This window comes from Bos taurus, chromosome 9 (assembly GCF_002263795.3).
Source record: "Bos taurus isolate L1 Dominette 01449 registration number 42190680 breed Hereford chromosome 9, ARS-UCD2.0, whole genome shotgun sequence".
Classification (NCBI taxonomy): domain Eukaryota; kingdom Metazoa; phylum Chordata; class Mammalia; order Artiodactyla; family Bovidae; genus Bos; species Bos taurus.
In genome coordinates, this window is record NC_037336.1 from 75961385 (window position 1) to 75986201 (window position 24817).

General features: G+C 43.1%; 1 protein-coding gene across 2 annotated transcripts in view; it reads left to right on the forward strand.

The window, feature by feature from the left end:
* The first annotated feature begins 4470 nt into the window (after positions 1-4470).
* ARFGEF3 (ARFGEF family member 3) overlaps positions 4471-24817 on the forward strand; it is a 174192-nt gene continuing 153845 nt past the window's right edge. For both annotated transcript variants that reach the window (XM_002690274.6, XM_005210993.5), the window contains exons 1-2: positions 4471-4930; positions 10921-10972. In XM_002690274.6, coding sequence (XP_002690320.1) covers positions 4846-4930; positions 10921-10972 — 137 coding nt within the window. In that variant the 5' untranslated portion in view covers positions 4471-4845. The remainder of the gene's footprint in view (positions 4931-10920; positions 10973-24817) is intronic.

Genomic DNA, 24817 nt, shown 5'->3' on the forward strand with positions numbered 1-24817 from the left:
GCAGATGTGAGCAGACACAGGTTATGTGATTCTGCTTAATGAGAGCACTAATATTTCTACTTTATTTAACAATAGCTATTGTTTTAGAAGTAACACTGTTGTTTGAGTTTTTTAATCTAGCTATTCACATACCTATATGTATACTGGGTGGATGCAAAGGACGTTTTCTAGTGTAAGCTGACATTTTTTTGTTTTGTTTTGTTTAAGGTGTTTTATTGAAGTACACGTAATTTACAAGATCGTGTTAGTTTCAGGTGTACAGCAAAGTGATTCAGTGATTCATGTGTTCTTTTTAGATTCTTTTCCATTAAAGGGCATTACAGGATATTGAGTATAGTTTCCTGTGCTATACAGTATGTCCTTGTTGTTTATCTATTTTATAGATAGCAGTGTGTATATATTAGTCCCAAACTCATAATTTATCTCCCCTCCCCCAAATTTCTCATCTTTTTATTTTTATTTTATTTTTTTTAATTTTTTAAAAAATTTTATTTTATTTTTAAACTTTACATAATTGTATTAGTTTTGCCAAATATCAAAATGAATCTGCCACAGGTATACATGTTAAAAAGGGTCTTTTAACTCTCATACTCTTCCTTCACAGACAACATTTTGAGTGGATTGTTTAGACATGTTTCTACTTGCTCTTAATCCACTACAACCAGGCCTCCCCTGTGATTCTTCTGGGGCAAGTCTCCTGACTAAACTCCCATCCATCGAATCCTTGGCTGTGTTTATCTTGTTGCCTGGATACTTTTATTTCATTTTCCCACCACTTAAAAAATAATTTGTAATCATAAAAATAAAAGTGTTCAAGGAAAAAATAAACTCACCTATAACCACATCAGAGATAAACACTGTTAATAGTTTATGTTTATTTTGCATTTATATATGTATGTCTGTATTTTAAAACTACATGCATCAAATATTTAAATAATACAACTGGGCCCACTTAGTGCAAAGAAGTACCTAGCATTTTACAACCTTCTATTTCTATACAGTAAGAACTGCTTTTAAAGTCATTCAATATTCCTCTCCTGAATTATTCTTTTTTTTTCTTCCATATTATTCTTAAAGGCTACTTTTTGCTGCTTTATGAATGTATACATCATAAATTATCCATTTTTCTGTTTAGATAGTTTTCAGTTTTTAAAAGTAACTGAACAACACACGAAAATCCTTTAAAACAAACAAACAAACAAAAACCTTTATTCACTTCCATAATCACTTGCTTAGGATGAATTCCTAAAAGTTGGATTTCTGGCCTGGAGCCGTATCTCTGCTATATCCAGAACCCCTCCAGGACTGGGTACCAAGGCCCCCTCCACCAGCACCCATAACATGAGAGGACCTAATTGGCCAGCTCCTTGCTAACAGTAGGCAATTGTATGTAAAATCTCTCAGCTAATTTTATTAAAACAAAAATTACCTTTTATTTAAAAGTGCTTACTTTTAAAGTGCTTGCTTGAATTGTAAGTCATTTGTATTCATTCCTCTGTGAACTGACTTCATATTATCACCTATTGTTTTAAAGTGTGCATCTTTTTTTTTAATACTTTGTAAAAGCTTTTATTATTGTTGCATCGTGTCTGACTCTTTTGCAACTCCATGGATTGTAGCCTGCCAGGTTCCTCTGTCCATGGCATTTCCCAGGCAAGAGTACTAGAGTGGGTTGCCATTTCCTTTCGCAGAGGATTTTCCCCACCCAGGCACTGAACCTGCATCTCATGTGTCTCCTGCATTGGCAGGCAGATTCTTTACCATTGAGGTCACCTGGGAAGCCCCAAAAGCTTTTATACAAAGGTATTTTAAATCATTTTATCTCTAAAATATTATTTTCCTAGTGTATAATTGAGTTTGTTTTTAATTATAAAAATAATGAATAATCTTTAAAAAAGTAAAAAACTTAACCACATAAAATTAAAAGATGTTACTCTCTTTTCTCTTTAGTCTGCTCCTCAGAGTGTCATTTGCTTTTTATTCTTTGTGTGGAACTTTTAATATAAAGCTTCTATATATTGAATAAAATACTCAAATCTGTTTACCTTTCCCTTTTGCCAGTTTCTTCCTTAGCTGCTCTATTGAAAATAATTTGAATGCATTAAGATAAGTATATTCACTTACATTTTCTTCTAAACCTTTTATGGATCCGTTCTTAAATTTAACTCCTTAACACATTTGTAATCTACTTTTCTATACGGTATAAAGCTGTGATGTATGCACATATGTGTGTGTATAGTATATATATACTATTTCCAAACAGTTAAAAATGTAGTCTTACATAATTATATTGACTACAATGTTTTTAAATTTTTTTCTTAGCACTGGAAACCTTTCTTCAAATGATGGCATTATGAGGTGTGTGGATGAGTGGCGGGTCCCTAGGGGTCTAGGACCTTGCAAGTTTTGCCTCCTCACTACCAAGTGGACTTAGGGAGCAGTCTGAACACCTCCCTCCCATCTGTTGGACACCGTCCCATGACACTCCCTTTCCTCACTGCCCTTCTGAACCACAGGTTTCTAACTATTCCTTTTCAGTCTCCTCTGTGGGCACATGCTCCTCTGTCCATCATCTGAGGGTAAGAGGTCCCCCAGCGTCCTTCTGGCATTGTGCTCTTTCCATTTTATCTACTCCCTCCCAGTAACCTTTGTCAAATCCTGCTGCTGCTGCTGCTGCTAAGTCGCATCAGTTGTGTCCGACTCTGTGCAACCCCATAGAGGGCAGCCCACCAGGCTCCCCTGTCCCTGGGATTCTCCAGGCAAGAACACTGGAGTGGGTGGCCATTTCCTTCTCCAATGCATGAAAGTGAAAAGTGAAAGTGAAGTCGCTCAGTCGTGTCCAACTCTAGACATCAGCAATTCTCCCTATCTAGTGGCTTCAAATCCTCTTTTCTATCACAGAGTCCTATCCTTAGTTCCTACCCATAAATAAAACACCCTATGAGCGAATGAAAGTCATTCAGTCCTATCTGACTCATTGTGATTCCATGGACTATACAGTCCATGGAATTCTCCAGGCTAGAATACTGGAGTGGGTAGCCTTTCCCTTCTCCAGGGGAATTTCCCAACCCAGGGCTGGAACCCAGGTCTCCCACACTGCAGGTGGATTCTTTTATCAGCTGAGACACAAGGGAGGCACCAAACACCCTATGGATATCCTAATTGCCATTTCAAACTGAACTTGTTCACAACTGAACTCATATACTCCCTGGAGTCCAAACCCTTCTCTTCCTTTCTTCTTTAACTTACAGGATGGAACCATTACCCTCCCATTTTCCAAATAATAAACCTGGAAGTCATCCCATATATTACCATCCCAATCAGTCAGTAAATCCTATGGCTTCAATTCAAAGATCTCTTGCTGTATTTTCCTCTATTCCTTTCCATCTACCCTTGGCTTAATGTATTTCTAGATCACTGAAGAATCTTCTGACTCTTTTCCAGCTGCCTGTCTACTCCTCTGCAATTTTACTTCCTCAGTACCACTACAGCTAAATTTCTAAAGAAAAACAAAAACGCCCAGAATCCTTTCTGAGTTCCCAATCACAGCTTTCACAAGAGGGTCGGGGGGAGAGACTCCAAATAAGACTCCTGCTTTCCGCTCCCTTTTTCTTCCAACATCCATCCTAGGGCCTCCATCAGTGAAGGACTTGAAGTGACTGAAGCACTCTCCTAAGATCTGAGACTCTGCCTCAGGCTGCCTGTTCCGATCCGGCCACCCTTGTCGGCTCCCAAGTTCTGCCTGAAGGTTCTTCATTGCCAAAGCTTTCTCTGTCCACCCTCTCCCACCCCCACACCTAAGTTGGATAGCTCTCTGCTTCGTGGTCTCCTATGCACCGCCACCCCCCCCCCTTTTTTTTTTTTCTTCAGAGGATAACAACTCAGGTCAACAGAGGATTGGAAAGGGAAGGAGGAGAAATTTTTTAAAGGGTTTTGGATTCAAGAGTCCAAATTTTGTTGGTTTGGGAAGTACCTTAACCTCTCTGGGCCTGATTTCCTCTTGTATAACGGGTGTATAACGGGGATGTTAATCCTACCACACACACACACACACACACACAGCCCTGGTTCACACCTGGTTTCCTCCTGTGTATAGTGGGGATGTTAATCCTACCATGACACACACACACGCACACACACAGCCCTGGTTCACACCTGGTTTCCTCATGTGTATAGTGGGGATGTTAATCCTACCATGACACACACACACGCACACGTGAGATGGTGTGGAGTACATGGTTGGGCAGAATCAGTCTGTTCACAGGTAGCGCCCGAGCCTGGCACCAAGGGCGGCCCAGAACTAATGAGCCTGGACCGCCGGATGCCGCGGGCGGTGCGACAACACCAGGCGCCGGAGGTGGGGGGGCTCCTCTAGTCGAAGCCGAACAGCCCCAACTCCGCCCGCCCGGGATGGGGCGGGGAGGCGGGGGCAACGACGAGGCTCCTCCCCGCCCGCTGCCCGCCGCCACCAGACGCTCCCTCGGGCCGAGCCCGGCCAACGCCCGGCCGGCGAGACAGCCCAGGACATCCGCCACCAGCTTTCCGCGAGCCCCTGTGCCCCGGGGGTCGCCCCGGGTCTCGGCCTCCGCTCCCCAGCCCGCCGTCTCCATCGCGGCGCGCGGGGCGCACCTGACCCTGCGGGCGGAGCGGCGGGCGGGGCTCCGGGCCTGACGCGGCGGCGGCATGGAGCGGGCGTGATTCATCAGCCGCCGTGCCGGGCCGGAGCAGGGTGAGCGCAGCGGCCGCCCAGGCGCCCAGGGCCGGGCTGCGGTGGCGGCGGCGTCCCCGCCGGGCCTCGCTCGCGCTCCCCTAGCTGTCGGCGGCTGGCCCGCGGCAGAGGTCAAGATGGAAGAGATCCTAAGGAAGCTGCAGAAGGAGGCGTCCGGGAGCAAGTACAAAGCCATCAAAGAGAGCTGCACCTGGGCCCTGGGTAAGCGCGCCGAGCGGGGCGCCGGGCACCTGCCGGCGGTCCCGGAGGGCCGCGCCGGGGAGGGCTGTGATGGCCACTCTGTGGGGGGCTTTCGCTGAGCAGCTGTGACCGATGCTTTTTCGCGCAATTGCGAGAGTTGCCTCGGAGAATTGATGGGTGATGTGCGAATTTGGATTCGGGCGTGTACATCTATCCGCCTACCTTCTGGTCTCTTGATCTTCTCCCAAACCTTAATGGGGAACCGCCGTGCTCCCCTCCTGGCGGCCCCTTTCTTCACGTCCCCTGCGCGACGGACGACTGTCACCCATCTCCGAGTTCGGATCACAAGCTGGTGGGAAAACACCGGCCTGATTCCAAAGCGCCTGTGGTTTAGAGGGAAGTTGAACCGTCAGCCGCGGTCTCCAGTACCTTGGCGAGTGTAACCAGGAAGGAACAGCTTATTTGCTTTTTCCTGATAGAGGCCAGCTTGTTAAGTATTAGCTTTCGTGGTTATTGTAAATGAAAAATAACATACAGGTGGGATGGCGTTACCTCTGCAGTTCCATTGTTGTCTGCCCTTCAGACAGATTTGATTTTAAGATTTGTGAACTCTGCAAGCACTGAAATAAGTTCCAGGTAGCAAATTTGTGTTTATTGTCAGACTCGGATTGTAGAACTCAACCTCGGAGAAAACGGCAAAACATTCAATTAGGCAAGAATGTGGGCAATCAAAATTGTCTGGATGGGAATTTAGGGGGGTCAGGAGCGTACTTGGGGGTAATAGTGATGCTTGAGGAGGGAGAAAAGGAAGGGCCAATAAGAAACCAGGGCAGCTCTGTGGGCCCCTGGCCTTCCCCAAGCCTGCGTGTGATTCCTCAGTTGCTACCCAGTCAAAACAGAAAATTGAATCCCTTTCTCTCTCAACCAAAAAGCCATCAGTGTTTATTGTGACACTCAGCCTGGGAAGGGCCGTTAGCAGGTTTTCTACTAAATGGAGAATTCTGTTGGTACTCTACGCATCTTGGTTAGTATTTAGAAGATCTGAATTCACATATGTTTGAATGTGTGTTCACAGACCATCACTTTTTTTTTTTTAACCTCTGTCATCACAAAATTTTCTAGAATGTTATCTAGGAAGTTTATCTTGTAGGCAGAATCAGAACTTGACCATTTGTTTACTGTTAGAGGGGGAAAAAAAAAGGACCAGATACACAAGTGAGCAGCAAGGCACTTAAAGCCACAGTACTGTTTTTGCATTGCCATTGTCATCAGTCGAGTGATGGGGTAGATTCTCAAAGGCTTCAAATGAAAGGTCACAGATGTCCGGGTAACATAATCTAGCAGCTCCTGACTGCACTCTAGACAGGCTCTTACGTGTACTTGTTATTATTTTGCTGTAAGTTAAGCAGATTTAGATAGCATGGGGGAGGAGAGGAATCTAGCATTTTTAATGTTTGGATTTTGATACTCTACGTCTTTTTAAGTTAAAGTTCAATGTTACCTAGTTTAGGTCCTTGAAGAAAAAGCCTGGAGCTGAGGCAGCTAGATAATGTGAGCAGAGCCTGGAGTTCAGCCTGATGGGAAGAGTAAATGGGATTCTTTTCCCGGGGGCCGTTCTCAGCAAGAGATGGGAGTGCATGAAACAGTTAAACAACAGTGCTGCGGAGCATTCATTGTGCAGGTTGGAAGGAGTAAACCAGGAAAACAGATCAAAGAAGAGGGAGTGAATGTGGGGTCAGGGGTGGGGGTTGGGGGGACTGGTATGAGTTGGTGGGCTTTTGAAGTCAATTGGACTTGAAGAATGGGTAAGCTGTAGGTTTCTGCTTTTCTTTGCTTGTGTAGCAAAGATTTATTAAGACCTCCTCTGTACTGAGCGGTGGGGAGAGAAAAATGAATAAAATGCTTCCTCCCTGTAATTAGCTTGTTAGGAGGGTATGTTGGAGGGAGAAAGCTGCAGAAACAAAGACATCAAGGTATGGCTTCCTGTTCTCTTTCCCACTCCAGTCCATTTTCCACTGTTCCATCTTTTTTTTTTTTTTGCTATAAAATACTTTTGACTCCTCAATCCCCATACTGTTTTTTTAAAGTGTGAATTCCTTAGAATGCTCTTTGGAATCTAGCCCCAGCCTTCTTTCCTGGCGCCCTCACAGCAGGGGTTCATCGGTCCCCAGTAAGCCATATACTTTCTTGTACATGCTGTGTGCTGCATTTTCCTCTGCCTGGGCTCATGCTAGTCCTTCTGCCACAGCTTACCTTTCCAGACTCCCAAGGCTCAGCTCACATATGAAGGCTCCCCTGAGCTCTGCAAGTGAATCGGTGCTTCTCTGGGCTCTTAGCTCTGCCCTCAGGATCCTCTTAGAGCACCTGCTTTTGGGGATTAATGTTGGTTATGCCCACAGCTACTCTTTTAGGGGCAGGATGATTGAGAAATATATTGGATTTAGGAGACAAAAAGAAACAATTCAAGCAGACTTAAAGCAAAATAGAATGTTTTCAGTCTATGAACTAAACAGCCCTTGGAAGGCTAGCTGTGGGTTGAGTTTGGTTCAGGGATTAGATACTGTTACAGGGATCTTACTCTGCTCTTTTGGGATGACAAACACACTCAACATGAGTCTCCAAAGCTTTGAGTTCATCAATCAGCACACTTAGACCATCTCAGGAAAGAGGGCTCGTCCCCCACTTAGACCCTCATGGGAAAAAGGGGTTGTTTCCATACTTAGAGCATTAGAGCATCTCAAGAGAAAGTAGTCATCTTATACTTGGGCCATTATAAGCGAGAGGGATCACCATGACATTTAGACCACCCCAGGAGAGAGTCATTCTTATAAAAGCTACCATGGGAGAGAGGGGTCATCTTCACGCTTAGTCCGTATCAGAAGAAAGAGGTCATCTCCCACTTGGACTGTTATAGGAGAAAGACATTTAGATCATAACAGGGGAGAGGAGTCATCTACCACTAAAACTCTCGTAGGAGAGAGCGCACATCTCCACATTTAGGCCATTACAGGAGAAGGGGGTCACTTCCCACTTGGCCAATCATCGGATCATCCGAAGGGAGTGGAGCTCTTGCAGTCACTCCTGCCCAGTCCTTGGTGTTGATGAGTTGAGTGTGTATCCCTGAACCAGTCCTCTACCTAAGGAGTGAAACAGGCTAGCTGCCTACAAGGCCCACTGAAATCCCAGAGTCAGCCAAAGATGGCTTCCTTAGAACAAAATTAGGGTTTGCAACTTGAGAGGCAGGTGAGTGGATGGTGGTCAGCCAAAGCAACACATGTCCGCAGTGTAGACATGAGCTTCCCTAGCATAGGGACTGTCACTTAGGCTTGTTTGTGCACCTAGAATATGAGAGCCACATGTTCAATACATAAATAAATCAACATGTTAATGACTTATTTGGGTTTTAAGTGATAGTAATCTTTTTTTTCTAGTTACAAAAGTTATATATGTTCATTTTAGAATATTGAAAAATAGTCAAACACTATAAAGAAAATAATCTCATCACCCATAGAAAACACTAATCATATTTTGGAGTATTTCCCTTCTGCAAAAGGTTTTTTACCACATATAGTGGATTGTTAGTTATTTTTTATTTTAACTTCAGCATTTTCTGAAAATCGGTTTTCTTAATGGCTGCATACTAACTGGCAAGGAGTATGTGTGTATTTTTTCTCTATTTTGAGCTATCTAGGTTATATACTTTTCTTGTCAGTGAGGAAATGGTCTAAGGAATAGAAAAAGAAAAAGGGACTGGGCCACTGTGTGGAGGGCCTGAGAGAAGATTCTCCTTCAAGGACTGGCAGTCCTGGAGGTGTGGGAGCTGGAAATGGCAGGATGGAATAGAAGGGCAGATCATTAGAACTGGATTACGCGTCTTTTAGAAACTTTGAGTGTTTTGCATACACCAGGCGCTCCTGTTGAATTGATTTAGAAAATGGAGAAGAGAAAGAAAATTAGAAGTTGGAACACCAAGTTAAGGAAGAAGGCTGGTCTATGTAACCTCATCCTCTCGTCTTTCCACCTGCTCTTCCTTCCAACCTCAGTGTCTGCTACCTTCACAGCCAAACTGCTTAAAAAGTGGATGTAGTGTTTGTGTCCACATCCTCCTTTCCTGCTCACTCTTCAGCTCACTCCAGTCTTCTCCTCTGTCCTTCCACCTATTGAAGAATAAGGTACTCAGACCTCAGAGTGTGACAGACCGCTCTCACATCCCTCTTATAGGTTCTCTTGGCCACTCTGGGCATCTACCTGACCTTGGCCTTGTGCCCTCACCCTGCCGGTTTTGAGCCTGACTCTTGAGTTTTTCTGTCTCCTTTGAAGTTTCAGCTCCCATAGTGGGTGTGTGCTTAGTCGTGTCCAACTCTTTGTGACCCCATGGACTGGAGCCTGCCAGGCTCCTCTATCCATGGAACTTCCCAGGCAAGAATACTGGAGTGGGTTGCCATTTCCTTCTCCAGAGGATCTTCCCAACCCAGGGATTGAACCCACGTCTCCTGTGGCTTCTGCATTGGCAGGCAGATTCTTTATCACTGAGCCACCTGGGAAGCTTCAGCTCTTCCCCAGCCTAAAAGTTTGTGTTTCACAAGAATTAGCTATGAACCCTCTTCTCTGACTCCCAGCCCACCTGGAGTTGAACACTTTCAGAGCCGCAACTTCAGTTCAGTTTCTGAGAATGCGATACCCATGTTTAGATCCCTGGGCTTCCCCTTCCTCTGACACCAGCCCACTTCTTCCTCCAATGCAACTTCCTACCCACTTCTCTTCTGGAATAGGGAGGGCTCATTATGGCTGCTCTGTGACTTTCTCTTTGCCCTTTCCTCTCACTCTTGGTTAGCACTTGCAAGGTTGGGCACTGTTGCACAGCTTGAGTTAAATATAAACTTCCCTGTCTGATGAGGAAAACTGCAGCGGTTTGGTTGTTCGCTGTCAGACCCTCTTCTTGGGAAGCAGCATCAAGTTATCCTGGATATTGGCTGTGCCCTGCTGACTGCTGGACCAGACTCACCTGCCTGGCCTTTGAGCTGCTCCTAATTAATTAATTAATTAATTAAACCTAAGGAGGGGGTTTTTGGAAATTTTAATTTATAGCCAGTCAGTCAGAAGCTCAGGTGACAACCAGGACTTGAGATTGGCATCTGAAAGTGTGGAGGTGGCGGGGTGGGAAGGTTGCAGGGGGAGTGGGTGTTACAGGCTTGTAGGACTGAGCCCAGCCTGTGGGGTCTTACGTTCTTTCCAGGTAGATAGTGTCAGAGTTAAGGTAAATTGTATGGCACTCCGCTGGTGTCAGAGAATTGCTTGTTGAGGGAACCATCTCCCCTACCACCTCCCAGTCCCACAAACACACATTGGACTTGGGTGCAGGATTGTTAAATCTATTGAAATAGAAAAGCTTTTATTTTGAAAGAGAATAGTGACTGTTTCATTATCACTATAATTGGAGGCTGTAAGAGTGTGAATATCCATAGCAATGGTAGTGTTGAGCATCCAGGTGAGGTTAATGAGATTTGGGTGTCAGCCTTCCAATCAGATTTCTTCAGTACTGTGTGATTTTTGAAAAGTTTCACCTGCTGTGTCATAAATGTGAGATGAGCTGTTACATAAAGTGCTTTGTGAACATGAAAGTCTCTCAAGTATAAGTTATTATTTAAAGGTATTAAAACAGTATTTTCGAGGAAATAGCTCTCCTTTCTCTATTGTTATTGCAAGAATATAGCATTTTTAGTCAGTTGTAAATAGATTACATTGGCATTGTGTTTCAGGTTAGGAACTGACTCTGTCTTTAAGGGAAATGCGTCCTAATTTTTAACCTCTGAGAGGAAGTCTTGTGAGCTAGAAAAGGCAGAGAATTTTTAAGTGTGGATGATTTGCATGCAGATAGTTGAAAATTGACTATAATTATAGGAATTTTGTTGGGGGGGGGTGGATGGAGAAACTAATAGTGAGATTTATGTATAGTTTAGATTCCTAGTCCTCACATATTTATTTTTAACTTCGTAATTTTCCTTTTGCAGAAACCCTCGATGGTGTGGATACCATTGTCAAGATCCCCCCACACTTGCTGAGGTAAGGAGACTGGAGTTGTAGAATATAGTAGAAGTAAAAATGGCCCACCATGTTTTCTTGAACGGCCCAGATAACCTCTTTGGCTTATAGCACTGCAGTTGCTGACTGTTGACCTTTCTGCGTCTGTGAACCGGGGTATTTCACTAGTGTCTTAGTGTCAGTGAGATCTGTATTCCAAAGGAACCAGCTGTGGAAGTCTTGGATGAAAGGATAAAATTGGTCAAGGAGAGAAATGACCAAAACCTAAGTGAGGACGTGGACTGTGGATGTGCAGACTGTGGATTAGTCTCCCACCATGAGTTAGGAAACGGCGCCCACTTTGGGTTTCTCTAGTGGCTCAACTGGTAAAGAATCCACCTGCCTTATGGGAGGCCTGGGTTTGATCCCTGGGTTGGGAAGATCCACTGGAGAAGGGAATGGCTACTAACTCCAGTATTCTGGCCTGGAGAATTTTGTGGACTGTATAGTCCATGGGGTCACAAAGAATCAGACACGATGGAGATACTTTCACTTTGAGGGGAAGCAGTCCTGCCCCGCGTGGCATGGATTTAAGCTGTCTTTGGCCCCTTGGGTGGATACCATCTCACAAACTCTGTGGCCACCTGCAGTAGTCCTGAGACAGCAAATCTATTTCCCCAGTTCCTCAACTCTCCCCACTCCCGCTACCTCCATCATTGTGAGAGAAATACATGCCTTTTGTGGAAATTTGGAAAGAGCATACGAAAGTTGCCCATTACACCAACCTAGAATAACCACTGAAAACAATTTAACAGATTCTCTTAACAGACTTTCTCTTTAACAGACTTCCCCCCAACACACATATAGATTTTTACAAATTAATATGAGGCTTTATTTACAGGTTTGTTTCCTGCTTGGTTTTTTTGGTCAGCACTATAGAAGAACATTGTTCTTGAAATATTGCATATTCTTTTACTATATGGCTGTTGCAACATAAATTATTTGGTAATTTTCTTATTAAACATGTGGATTGTTTTTAGATTTTTCTTTGCAATTATTAAAAACTAAGTTTTTTGAGTATAGTTTCTATATTGTCAGGACACTTACGATTTATTACATATTTTCTCTCTCTTCAAGTAGATTGAAAAAAGAATTATGCTTCTGTTTATTTAGAAAATGTATTACTTCTACTGTAGTGCCTGCTACAGGCTGATACATTCGTGTGTTAGTCAATTCATGTATAACGGAATCCATGCTTTAATCAAACCAAGTGTACTTTTCTTCTGAACAGATAGAATGTCTGGCAGCAACGTTCTTACCCAGAGGAGGGGTATTCCAGGGGTATGCATGCACACAAAGGAATGTAAAAAATCTCCAGGAGATACAAAGGCATAGATGGTTGAAGGGAGATGATTTCCTGGTTCCCAGTTTCTATAGTTAACCTGTCTTAAAATTATTTGCTTCAGAATTGATTTTGCTGTGTCTCTTTTTCCATCTCACCTCTTACAGTAAGTCACCCTTCTCCCTCTTGACAAAGGACAGCAGAGCTGTCTCCTACCCCATCCTGACTCTGCCCCTTGTGTGTTGTCCTGGGATGCAAAACCCTCTTCCCACCTACAGAGAACTATGAAAATATTAATGTCTGTGTTGGTAAAGGGGATGAATATAATGACCAAGGCACACATCTTTTTGCAGGTTAGTTTTCATTTCTTGTCTTTCAGTGAAATTGGAAGAGGACCTAATCTGGTTATAACAAAGAAAAAAGATTTTGTTGATGATGAATCTCCTTCATTCCTTTCTTACTTATATAAACAAGGTTTCTTAGTGCTTGCATCTTTAAAAGTGGGAAAAAAATGTATGGAATTTATATTATTATTATAATATAATAATTCAGTCATCATATTATAACAGTAGAGAGTGTTCACTCATCAGTATATTAACTAGTTGAGAAGAAAGAGACAAATCCTGTACATTTCTTTAGAGATACATTTCCATAAATTTTTAATTTCTATGTTAACTATATTAACATTCTTATAAGTAATTATTAATGTTGTTTGGATCAGTTGTGTGCATTAGTAATGATAGCTCAAAGAAGAAAATGGAACAATTTTAAGCCTTACAGCCAGAGGAAATTTTTAAGAATCACTTTATATACATTTTTGTTGCAGGGAAATATAATGAGAAAATTCTTAAAATCAAGTGTTAAACGTATTCGATTGAGAGATAATTTTGTGTGGGGAGTAAAATGGAAATACAAGTTCAAGGAGATAACAGTGCAGCCTTTTTGCAAAGAGGAGTTTGTTCATGTATTTTTTGATGGGTTTGCAAATTGATTTGCAAATTGGTGTGGTATTTGGATTTTATTGGATACCTTTAAGTGAGTGATATGTTTTAATTAAAATTGTACTAATTCCAATATGCCAGAATTACAGCCTTTGCAATGAATTAAAATTATGGTTGAGAAATTTAAATGTCAACTTAAAATGTGTGAAAAATAGTATTTAAAATTTGCAAACATGTTTGATGACACTGCTGTAAAGGTTGTTTCTCTATGCAAGGGTTTGTTGAAGCTACGGTGCAACTTTCTATGGTTGTGGATCTGTGATAAAAGGTTTGCTTTCGGTGTTAGAAGGAAGAAAGTGACAATGATACCAGAAGAGGCTCCTGGGACAGTGGGCATCAAAAGACAACTGGCATTTTCTACCTCTTGGTGGGTGTGGAACCAAAAGAGCTGGAGAAAATACATTATTAATGGGCTGTGTTTGGTCCCCTGCTTAGTCACTGAGTATTACACTTGTCCGTGACATTGAGCCCAGGGCCAGCTGGCCATCTTGTATGATCACAGGTTGTTGCTCAGTCACTAAGTCATTCTGACTTTGCAACCCCATGGACGGCAGCACACCGGGCTTCCCTGTCCTTCACTATCCCCCAGGGTTTGCTCAGATTCATGTCCATTGAGTCAGTGGTGCCATCCAACCATCTCATCCTCTGCCATCCCCTTCTCCTCCTGCCCTCAATCTTTCCCAGCATCAGGGTCTTTTCCAGTGAGGTGCTTCTTCACATCAAGTAGCCAAAGTATTGGAGCTTCAGTTTCAGCATCAGTCCTTCCAATGAATATTCAGGGTTGACTTCCAAAAAGAAAGAAACAAAAATCATCAGCAGGCACATCCACAACTGAGTGTTTCCAGCTTTGGCCCAGCTTCTTTATTCTTTCTGGAACTGTTTCTCCCAAGTAGCATATTGAACACTTATTGACCTGGGGGACTCATCTTCCAGTGTCATATTTTTTGCCTTTTCATACTGTTCATGGGGTTCTTGAAGCAAGAATAACCACTGGGGTGGTTAGCCATTCACTTCTCCAGTGGACCATGTTTTGTCAGAACCCTCCACTGTGACCTGTCTGCTTTGTGTAGCCCTGCACAGCATAACTTATAGCCTCACAAGGCTGTGATCCATATGATCATTTTGGTTAGCTTTCTGTGATTGTTGTTTTCTTTCTGGAGTCAGTGGGATTGTGGTTCATGCTTCTTCTGTCTGCCCTCTGATGAATGAGGATACGACCGTAAAAGGTAGTCACAAAATTGATGGGAAGGATGCCAGATGAGGAACCATAGATGAATACATATATGTGTGTGTATGTGTTTACCTGTCTTCACCAATATTAGAATATAACTCAGAGTGTTTGTCTGAATGATAGAGAGCTGTTGATATCATCCTCTATGTGGAGGAATGTGTGTTTTTGCATTCCAGATGTGCAGCAAAGTCTATCAAGCATCCTTGTACAGAGAACTGAGCTGTATGAATGAGACACAGCAGATGTAAGCATTGCTCTCAGAGGTTTTATATTCTCCAAGAGGAGACTGAAAACAAATGTAGCTGGGAAAAAAACACTTATGAGGCAGCAAGTATAAATTGATTATGGAATTTTATGCCTATCAGAAAGTTTCAGTTTGACTATGACTTGTAATAGTTGGGAGCCTCTCAAAGCCTGTTTTAGCCTATGTAAATAAGCCATAATCAAACAAAAATGAGCTATTGAATTAATGAATCTGCTTGACTATTTGATATCAGGGAAACAAACACCATAATTGACTTTCCCCCTCTATGGTAAATCAGTTTTCCTTTAATCCTTTGATTCTTCTTCCAGGCATTTTTAAACCCACAGTGCACTTACTCTGTCCAGTACTGTGTTTAACTTGTTTGAGCACAATAAACTAAAAAAAAAAAATTTAATTTAGGTGCTGTAATTGTCTGCTTATAAGTAAAATTTTGGATTTGTTATTTTTCTTCAGTTATACTTCTATTTTAATGATTTTTTTCTTCAGTTATATTTAGTATATGAGAAAGAAACCAGATTCATAAACTATTTCTTGGCATTCTTCTGATTTTGTATTCAGATTCAGTTTCCATTTTTGTTATGTAATCACCTAGAAATGATTATTTGCAAAAATGTTTTGTTGTTTCAGGTTTTGAAACGAGCCATCAGGACTAAATTAAACATCAAATACTTTTGCCGTGCTTTTTTTCTCATTTTTTCTTTTGCCATTGATTGTCTTTCAAGTTAAATATGTTAGCATTCTGATAGATAATTACTAATACTGTTCTGATCAATTGTGTACATTAGTAATGGTAGTTCAAACCAGAAGAAAATTGATACCTTGAAAGAACTAAGGTTGTATTATCTTTCTTTTTTAATTTTTTTTCTTTTACCATTGACTGCTCTGAGGACTTCTTGTGCAAGTGGAAGTCCACAAGTCACGTGAATGATTTTAGTGACTCTGGTGACTGGATTTGGTCATGCCTAGGGCACTGTATGAGAGAAACCTATGAAAAAAGGTTTTAGATGGAATGGAGTGGTCAGAGGCATTGCTTATTTCTGCCCCAGGCTCGTTCACTGAACAAATGCCCAGTCTTATTGTTGATACAGTGAGCAGCCTTAGCAACCAGGATGGGGATTCACGTAGAGTACGCAGTGAGGTTCAGCGTCAGGGATGGGGGAAGGGCCGGGGAATTCACCCTGTAGAGTATTTCCTGAATTTGTCAGTAGACAGTCACTTGAACATCTTTCCGCCTTCCTGCCCATAGTCTTGCTTTTTGATCTTGGGGGTGAGATTTAAGCATCCTTATCTTCCTCCTTGAGGAGCCTGAACCCTCACTCCTTTTTAAGATTTTTTTTTTTTTTTTGGCTGCCCATGCTTTTTGCTGTGGCTTGAGGTTGAATAGTTATGGTGAGTGGGCTGTAGAGAAAGTGGGCTCAGTAGTCATGTGTGAGCTTAGTTGCCCAACCAGGGATTCAACCCACATCCCCTGCATTGGAAATTGGATTCTTAACCACCATGAAATCCCTCTTTTCTCTCTGCTTAAACTCAGGTCTTACATGTCTTTGCAGGGTTGAATAAAACCTGTGAATCAGTGGGCAGTGGTGGTGTGCCCAAGCTCAAGGAAGAGGCCTTCCTGAGGCTGCGGTTATCTTTTCCTCAGCCTTCTTGTTTGACTGGCAGAAGGCAGCTTAGGATGTTCCCTCCAAGTTGACAGACTTGATAAAATATCTCTGCCCAAGTCAAGTTCCGTCCAACAGTTACTGACTCCATCATTGTTAGTTGCTGGTTTTTCAGCCAAGTAAGGAATGAGACTTGGAAGCTATTGATCAAGAACTATTAATAGTTAACAATATTAAATGTTTTCTCTTTCCTTTTTTCTACTTTCTCTCACCCTACACCTCTTGCTTTTCCCGCCGTGGTTTAGGAATCAAGTAATGTAACCAAAGTAACCTGATCAGTTATGGAATTTTCGGGGCTGCTCTGGGTTTTGTTATGAATATTCAGGGCTAGTGTCTGTGTTTCGTGAGGCTATCACCAGCCACCTGGAGGGGCCACAACTTCTGTAATGTTTAACTTGTTGCAAGTTGATACATTGGTCTTTCCCTTTCTTGCCCACTGTCTTTGTGATGGCTTGGTTATGATGATACCTAGATCTGTCTGATGTTTTTCTCTCTGAAATATTGAAGAACTTATATTTTTTCTAACCCTATGTATTAAAAGGAAAAGGGCTTATGTCATTTCTGTGGACCATTCGGTATCATTGTTATTTGCAGTCACTGGCTCTTCTAGATCCTTCTTGACCTGCTGGCAAGTTCCTGAGGAACGTCCCTCCCTTTCCAATGGACTCCTATAGTGTCCTTCTGCTTCTGAGTCTTGGCTGGAAATGCTCAGTCCCTCTGCTGGCATCTGACCATCAGAGAAACAAGCTCTTCCCATGACCAAGACCATGTTTAGTAAGAACCCTAAACATGGTCTTAGTCATGTGCACATGCAAGAGGGTATAAAACTAGAGTTTTACTGAGGGCATTTCCCAGTCTCTGCCCCTCCTCCTGTGGGAGTTATCTCATAAACTGAAATAGAGCATACTTGTTACGAGTCCTCTTCCTTTTGCATGCCAGGACCAAGACAGCAGGTCTCGAGGTCTGTGGTTAGCAATCCAATGCTCCCCTTTATATGGGACACTGAAACACTAGGGACGTGTTTTCTGAGCTCCTTTTTTTCATCACAATTGTTCGCTGTGTGTCTTATGCAGTATTCCTCACTTCCTGTTACTACTTATCCTTGAAGACTGACCTATGGTTAGTGAAAGGGATCCTTCTTTCCTTTGTGCCTTCACTGTTTCTGTCATGAATTTGTCATGGCATTTACCAGTCAGGCTGGGAATTGTTTAGGGGATCTGTTTGAGACCCTTTTTTCAAGGAGTTCATATACATAAATTTTTCATCTTTTTACCTCCTAGTTCAGTGCCCTCTAAATGTTCAGAGGATGAAATGCCTCTCCAGACCCTGCATTGTGCATCTCAGTGAACCTGTGTCCTCATCTCCTAGGTTCTTGGAAAACAGCATTTGGAAGAATCTGTGTCATAGTATTTGGAAGAATCTGTACTTTAGCAGTAGAATCTCAAATATCTCATTGGCTGAAAGGATGGGTCCCAAAGAGTAGACCAGAAATCCAACACCCTATCCATTGACCTCAGCCAGTACAGTCTTAAACCCCTTACTCTCTTCTCAATCAAAGCCCTGGCTAGTCTAATGTCTCGTTTGATTGAGGTTGAGGGTTTGTGGTAGTTATTAATATCATGACCTGATTTACAGTCTGTGTCAAAGGACACTGAATATACAAGGGGCTCAGCTCTCAGTAGGTTCCCATGAAGAGTCCTTGGCCCACCTGGATGAGGCACTCTGCCTGCCTACAACAGCCCCCAGTGTGAATTTGACTTGGAGTCAAATTTCTGTTCTAAAGAAATAAAGAGTCTCCACCTCCATCCCTCTCCAGTCCAGGATTTTCCCTTTCTCTGAGCCCAGGTAACTTACGACAGGACTGGTCCAGATGAGATAAAACCATCAAGGGAATCCTCGCTCAATCTCGTTCAAAGGCAGCCATTGGCAGCAAACCTCCTATTGGCATTTCTCAGTGCCTTTGGGGACAATCCCAGACATCACTGCAGCCATGACCCAGCTGCCATTTTGCTTACCTTCTCCATGATTCTTCAGAGCCAACCTCAGCCTAATTGCTTTTTTCCTGCCAGTTGCAATTCCCAGAAAGAATATTTAACAGTCCTACTTCCCATTTGTCCTTATATGTGTCCCCCACTCCCTCCCATCCCCACGCTGGCTAAGCCTCTGCCCAGCCCTGTAGAGCAGTGGCCCCGAGCCTTTTTGGCACCTGGGGCCAGTTTCATGAAAGACATTTTTTCCATGGATGGGGGAGGGGGGATGGTTTCGGGATGATTCAAGTGCATTACATTTATTGTGCACTTTATTCTATTATTATTGCATCAGCTGCACCTCAAATCATCAGGCATTAGATCCCAGAGGTTGTGGACCCCTGGTCTAGAGGCTTCATTTTGCCTGCCTAGTCCAGACACTTCTTTCAGCCCAAATGCTGACAGGTTCCTCCTTGTTTTGATTTAGGGACCTACTGATTTTTCATGGAGGGTGGGAAGATGCTCATTAGCATTCATGTTTGGAAAGAACCATCTGTAATAGCTTCCTATTCTTTGTAAGGCTTTAATTGTTTTTCTCTTGCTTTTATCTGTTTTAGGGCTTTAGTTCTGTGCTTTGAACCCTGCAGCAACTTCTACAGGTTGTGCAAGTTTTTTGTTTGTTTTTTAATTGAAGAAATAATTGTCTCCGTATCAACTGGGAAGGACTGGGTGTGATTTCAAATGGATCAGTGGGTTTTTATAGGCAGTTTCAATCTCATCGTTGTTGTTTCTGCCTTTCTGAGGACATGGAGAAATGTTGGGCTCCCCTTGCTACCTCCCACAGTCAAGAGGTGGAATCAGAGGCTGCCAGTGTAGGATTTCCAGGTCCTGTCTTCAGCTCGTGCTAACTGAACGCAGGATGTTAGCATAAATGCAGGACAGGTGCTTCTGATGAGGCCTCTATGTTAGTCCAGGTAAATTGCAAGTACCTGTGCTTCTTCTGGATTTGAACTCATCTTGAGGTCTTCTCTTGGTGATTTCTGGTTTTCCTCCACTCTGTGGCTGACTTCTCTTTGCAGAGGCACACACATGTAAGTTTTGACTCCTGATCTTTTGCTGGTTCGGCACCAGAAAAAAAAGGAATAGGATGCTTACGATACTAATTTAGTTAGTCTAAGTCTGGCTCATTTTCAGTCTTAGCAAAGTCTTTATCGTTCCCAGTCATGAAAGGAAATATGGAGGGAGCCATCAATCTTGCCTTGGGTCAGTGGGAATCATTTAAGTGAAAAAGAACTTGCCACGGAGTCAGCCTGAACTGTGCCAGCTTCCTGGGATCCAGCTTCCTCTAAACAGGTGAGCAGAATGACATTTCTGGCCACAAAAACCAGTTGGCAGGGAGAAAGTGGCATGTGTAATAGCCAATAAGTAGCCTGTAAGTCAGTGCTTGTGAGTGGTGGGGATGCTGAAATCCATATTAGAAATCAAGGTGCCCCAAAGATCTAGTCTTTTTTTTTCTCCTTTTATTCCTTTCCCTACCTCTATGGAAACAAAGAGTATTCCTATCACTTTTTAGCATCGTATAAATGACAATACTATTCCTAACTTACAAGCAACTCCTTCTGTGTATATGCCAGCTTATAAAGCCAATTCTAATGATTTTCATTTTCTAACCTCTTTGATAAAGAAGACCTACAATTAACTTTCAATTACAAAGCTTCCTCTTCTTAATAGCCCTGGACCTTAAAGCACTTTAAATGATGTGGTCAGTTAGAGAAGTGCATAACCTACCCAAGCTGGGATGGTAGGGGTTGTTGGGCTTGAGTGATATTTTGGGATGTGAGCAAAACCAGCCATGGCCACTCATCCTTCCATTATAACAGGTGGTTGATGCCTTTATTTTATGGCACTTGGTTCTAAAGGGAAGTGTTAGAAGGAAACAGAAAACGTGTAACAGTCCAACCGTAAATTTTCTTTCTTCAGTTTTCATTCGTTTTGAGTGGAATGAAGGTAGGATTTTTGCTGTATGGGTGGTTCTGTGCTTGCTTTTTATAATTGTGTCTTACAGGCAATTTAGGTCCAAATTTCCTGCTTTAACTTCAGAGTATGCCTTTGAGAAATTGTTTGTATTGAATTAAAAAAAATGGATTCCGAGAGATTGGTAGGGACTGGAGCTTGTTGATTCAGTGATGTAAATGACTCGGTGAGGTGTTTGTATCTCTCACTCTTCAAAACCTTTCTACTGGGAGTGGTGCAAAGACTAGAATCCTGTTTAGTTTCTTTGGATATCTTTATTAAATATTTCCTATTTGTATTGTAGCGCCTATTTATGTGTACTTGGACTTAACTCAGTAGGGTTATGTAATTACACAGTGCTCTGATGTATGTTTTTCCAGTCTTCACACAGGAGATCTCCTATTACTGATTTTATAACTCAATACTCTGTTAATATGATGCCTCTTGGCATGCTTAATTGCTTGTGATTCACACATTCTCAACTAAATTTGGGATGCTAGAACCTATGTTGACATTTTTCAACCTTTATTTTGTGCCAAGGACTCTTAGGTATTAAGCATGCTGGTCTCCATCCTGTCTTTTCTCTTGTGAGACAGGGGAAGTCCTGAAACTTGGAAAGACTCCTTGAACCAGGCTGGGACAGAGTCAGAGTTGTTAGAGTCAAAGTGGCCATTCTTAACACATTATAGAGTATTATCTCTCCCATTATGGACATCACAGAAGTTCATGTTTTCTGCTTTGTAATTTATGTGAAATGCTGAGATATATAAAACTAAATTTCATGCAATAAGTTATTTGATGAAGCACCATGATTGAAAAGTACTCTTGGAAAATGGGCTATATTTAGCTACTGCTCATCCCATAAATAGGACTTCCCAGGTGGCGCTAGTGGTAAAGAACCTGCCTACCAATGCAGGAGACAGTTCGATCCCTGGGTCGGGACAGTCCCCTGGAGGCAGGCATGGCAATCCACTCCAGTATTCCCGCCTGGAGAATCCCATGGAGAGAGGAGCCTGGTGGGCTACAGTCCATGGGGTCACAAAGAGTAGGACACAACTGAAGCATGCACACACATCCATGAATACAACTTACTAATGTAGGAATATCAATGAGGTCACTTTGTATTGAAAACAATTTCAAGTGCAATTTCCAAGGAGCTGGAGCTTTTAAAGAGGAAGTATCTTGTATAGAGACTGAGGGGCGAGCCATAACTTATTAGAGCTTTTGAGATAAATGTGTAGATGTGACTTTGCCAGGAAATGATCAAAATTGACTTTTCCTCTCTGTAAGGCAAAAAGAGAGTTAAGATGAAAGAGACACTAGTCTGGGATTGATGTGAATACCCACTGGGAAGCCTGGGTAATTATGTGATTAAAAAATGAACCCTCATGTCTCCAAGTTTTGGCTCCCGTGACAGAGGAAAGAGTCTAGCAACTCAGATGCTTGCTTTAGGGATGGTTAAGATGAGCAAGGGCTTCTCTAGTGGCTCAGCAATTAAGAATCTGCCTGCCAATGCAGGAGATGAGGGTTCGATCCCTGGGTTGGAAAGATCCCCTGGAGGAGGGCGTGGCATCCCACTCCGGTATTCTTGCCTGGAGAATCCCATAGACAGAGGAGACTGGTGGGCTACAGTCCATAGGGTCGCAAAGAGTCAGACATGACTGAAGCGACTGAGCACGTGCACACAAGATGAGCAAGCCTGCAGAATCACCAAGGGAAGACTTATGGTAGGGTTCATTGTATGGCCTAAACTAAAGGAATATTTCTAGAACAGGTTGTATTTAGAGTGGCTCTAAATACAGGCTCATTTTTAAGTTAATGATATCCAGAGAACTGTTGTATTTCAAAGATTTTTAAAATTCTGCCCATTGCTTCCTTTGCTATGTAAGCCCCATTTTCTTTTTCTATATTTACCAGCTGGGAGGAAAGTCCTTCGAAAACAAAAGGGGTTTTGTGTGCTCATTTCAGAAAGGTTGATAGAGAAGCTGAGAAACTGGGCCCAAGGGTCATGGGAGAGCAGGCAGAGGGAGGGGCCTGAGCACAGAGGCCGCCTAAGTTGGACCGTGGAGGGCGGCTGACCCTACTGGACTTTCACTCCATCTCATCTCTGAAATAAAGGTGGTTGTGGACGATAAGGCCAGTAACATGACATTTGCTTAAAAGGAGGAGGAGAGCATTCATGTGTTTCAGAGGTAGTAAAAATACAGCTGTAATTAAAGTCAATAGGATATTTGATTAAGAAAGAAAGCGATTGTTAGTTTAAGGTGTGTGTGCTGGAGCGGTCAGTACAATGGATGCATTTATAAATATTTGTTCCTGCCGATTGCCTTGCATCTCCGGGTCTTGAACATCCACATCTCTATTGGCAGCACCAGGAACCCTGATTGGTAGTAGGAAGAGATTTCAAGGGAGATCTCGGCTCTGGGAAGGAAGCTGTGGGTTAGGGGGGACGGGTACCCTGGGTTTGGAGCCAGGGCCAAGCAAGCAACATTCTATGTGCTGGGAACACAGTGGGAAACAAAGCAGAAACTCTCCTGTAAGAGCCCACCGCTTGCTGAAGGGGAAGGAAGCATCATGATACCTTAGGTCCTGCTTCTCCCATGTAGGACCACTGGGCCCCTCAGCTAGTCACTGTGCCTGTCAGCTTGTGTGAATGGAGGAGGACATGGAAGGATGGACACTGATGAAAGTAGGTGTCTGTTTCCCTGCTGTGATCGTGGACTGAGCTGTAGATGTGGAGGAGAGAGATCTGGAGAGACCCCATCGCAGGCCACAGGTGCGGACTGGGTTTCCCCAGCAAGGGCTCAGCATGCCTGCTTCCCACCTCCTTGCAGGGAAGAGCCTCTGTTTTACCTCCTCCATCTTTCGTATCTCCTCAGCATCCTAGCAGGAGAGCAGCTGCGCCCATGGGGCTTGTCTCAGGACCCTCTGTGGCACTCGCACACATACACACACACACATATATATACTTTATTGAGATAAAATGTGGGAATTTAAGGTCTGCAATGTGATTATTTAAGCACATATTGTGAAATGATTACCACAATAAGGTTAGTTAACATATTCATCAGCTCACATCGTTTGTGTGTGCGTGGTGAGAACTCTCCTAGCAATTTTCAGATATATAATACATTATTATTAAACAGAGTCACCATTTTGTACATTAGATGACCAGAACTTACTCATCTTCTAACTGGAATTTTGTACCCTTTGACCTCTTTCACCCATCCCCACACCCGGTGGCTGTGGTAACCACCGCCCACCACTTTGTTTTTATGTGTTCAATTGTTTTACATTCCATTTGTAAGTAAGGTCATGCATCTTTTCCTGACTTCTTTCACTTAGCATACTGTCCTCAAGGCTCATTCATACTGTTGTAAATGGCAGGATTTCCTTTTTTTTTTGTAGCTGACTAATTTTTCATTGTGTTTGTATATGTAAATCACTGTGATATTGTGATTTATAATATATTTATACACACACACATAGCTGGCCCTTGAACAACACGAGTTTGAACTGTGAGGCTCCTCTATTTTTTAAATATTTATTTTTGGATGCACTGGGTCTGCGTAGCTGCGCATGGGCTTTCTCTAGTTGCAGCAGTCAGGGGCTCCTCTTCGTTCTGCTCGCAGACTTCTCATTGTGGTGGCCTCTCTAGCGGAGCACAGGCTCAGGGTGTGCTGGCTCAGTAGTTGTGACGGACTTGGTTGCTTCTCAGCGTGTGGGATCTTCCCGGACCAGGGATAGGATCCTTGTTCCCTGCATTGGCAGGCGGACTCTCAACCACTAGACCACCAGGGAAGCTCTATACACAGACTTTTTTCACTTCATGCACACTACAGTAGCATGTGAGGTTGGTTGAATCCACGGACATAACCAAGACTGCAGAAACCGCCTGTAAAGTTATGCTTGGATTTTCTGCTGTACAAGTGGTTGCCATCCCTAACCCCTAAAGTGTTCAAGGGTCAATGGTATTTGGTCTTCATCCCATTCTGGCATCAGAACGCCTAAAACTCTTGAAATTTCCTGACAAAAGCCGTACAGGTGATTTTGTTCTGTTAATGAGGTTAATGAGTGCCTTTTGGAAAGCACTCCAGGGAGGGCTGGGTGCCTGCGAAGCGAGTGTTGGAGCCCCCACTTCCAACTTCTGCAGAGGGGAGAGAGGTTGGAGATTCCGTTCAGTAGCCTAGGGCCAGTGATCATTCAGTAGCCTAGAGCCAGTGATTTAATCGCTCATGCCTGCCTCAGGAAGCTTCCAGAACGCAGAGAGCCTCCTCCTGGAGGTCTCGCAGAGAGCGGAGCACGTTGGAGAGAGCCGGGAAGCTCCTTCCCACACACCTTGTCCTCTGCGTCTCTTCCATCTGGCTGTTCCTGAGTTATCTCCTTATATAATAAACCGGTAATCTG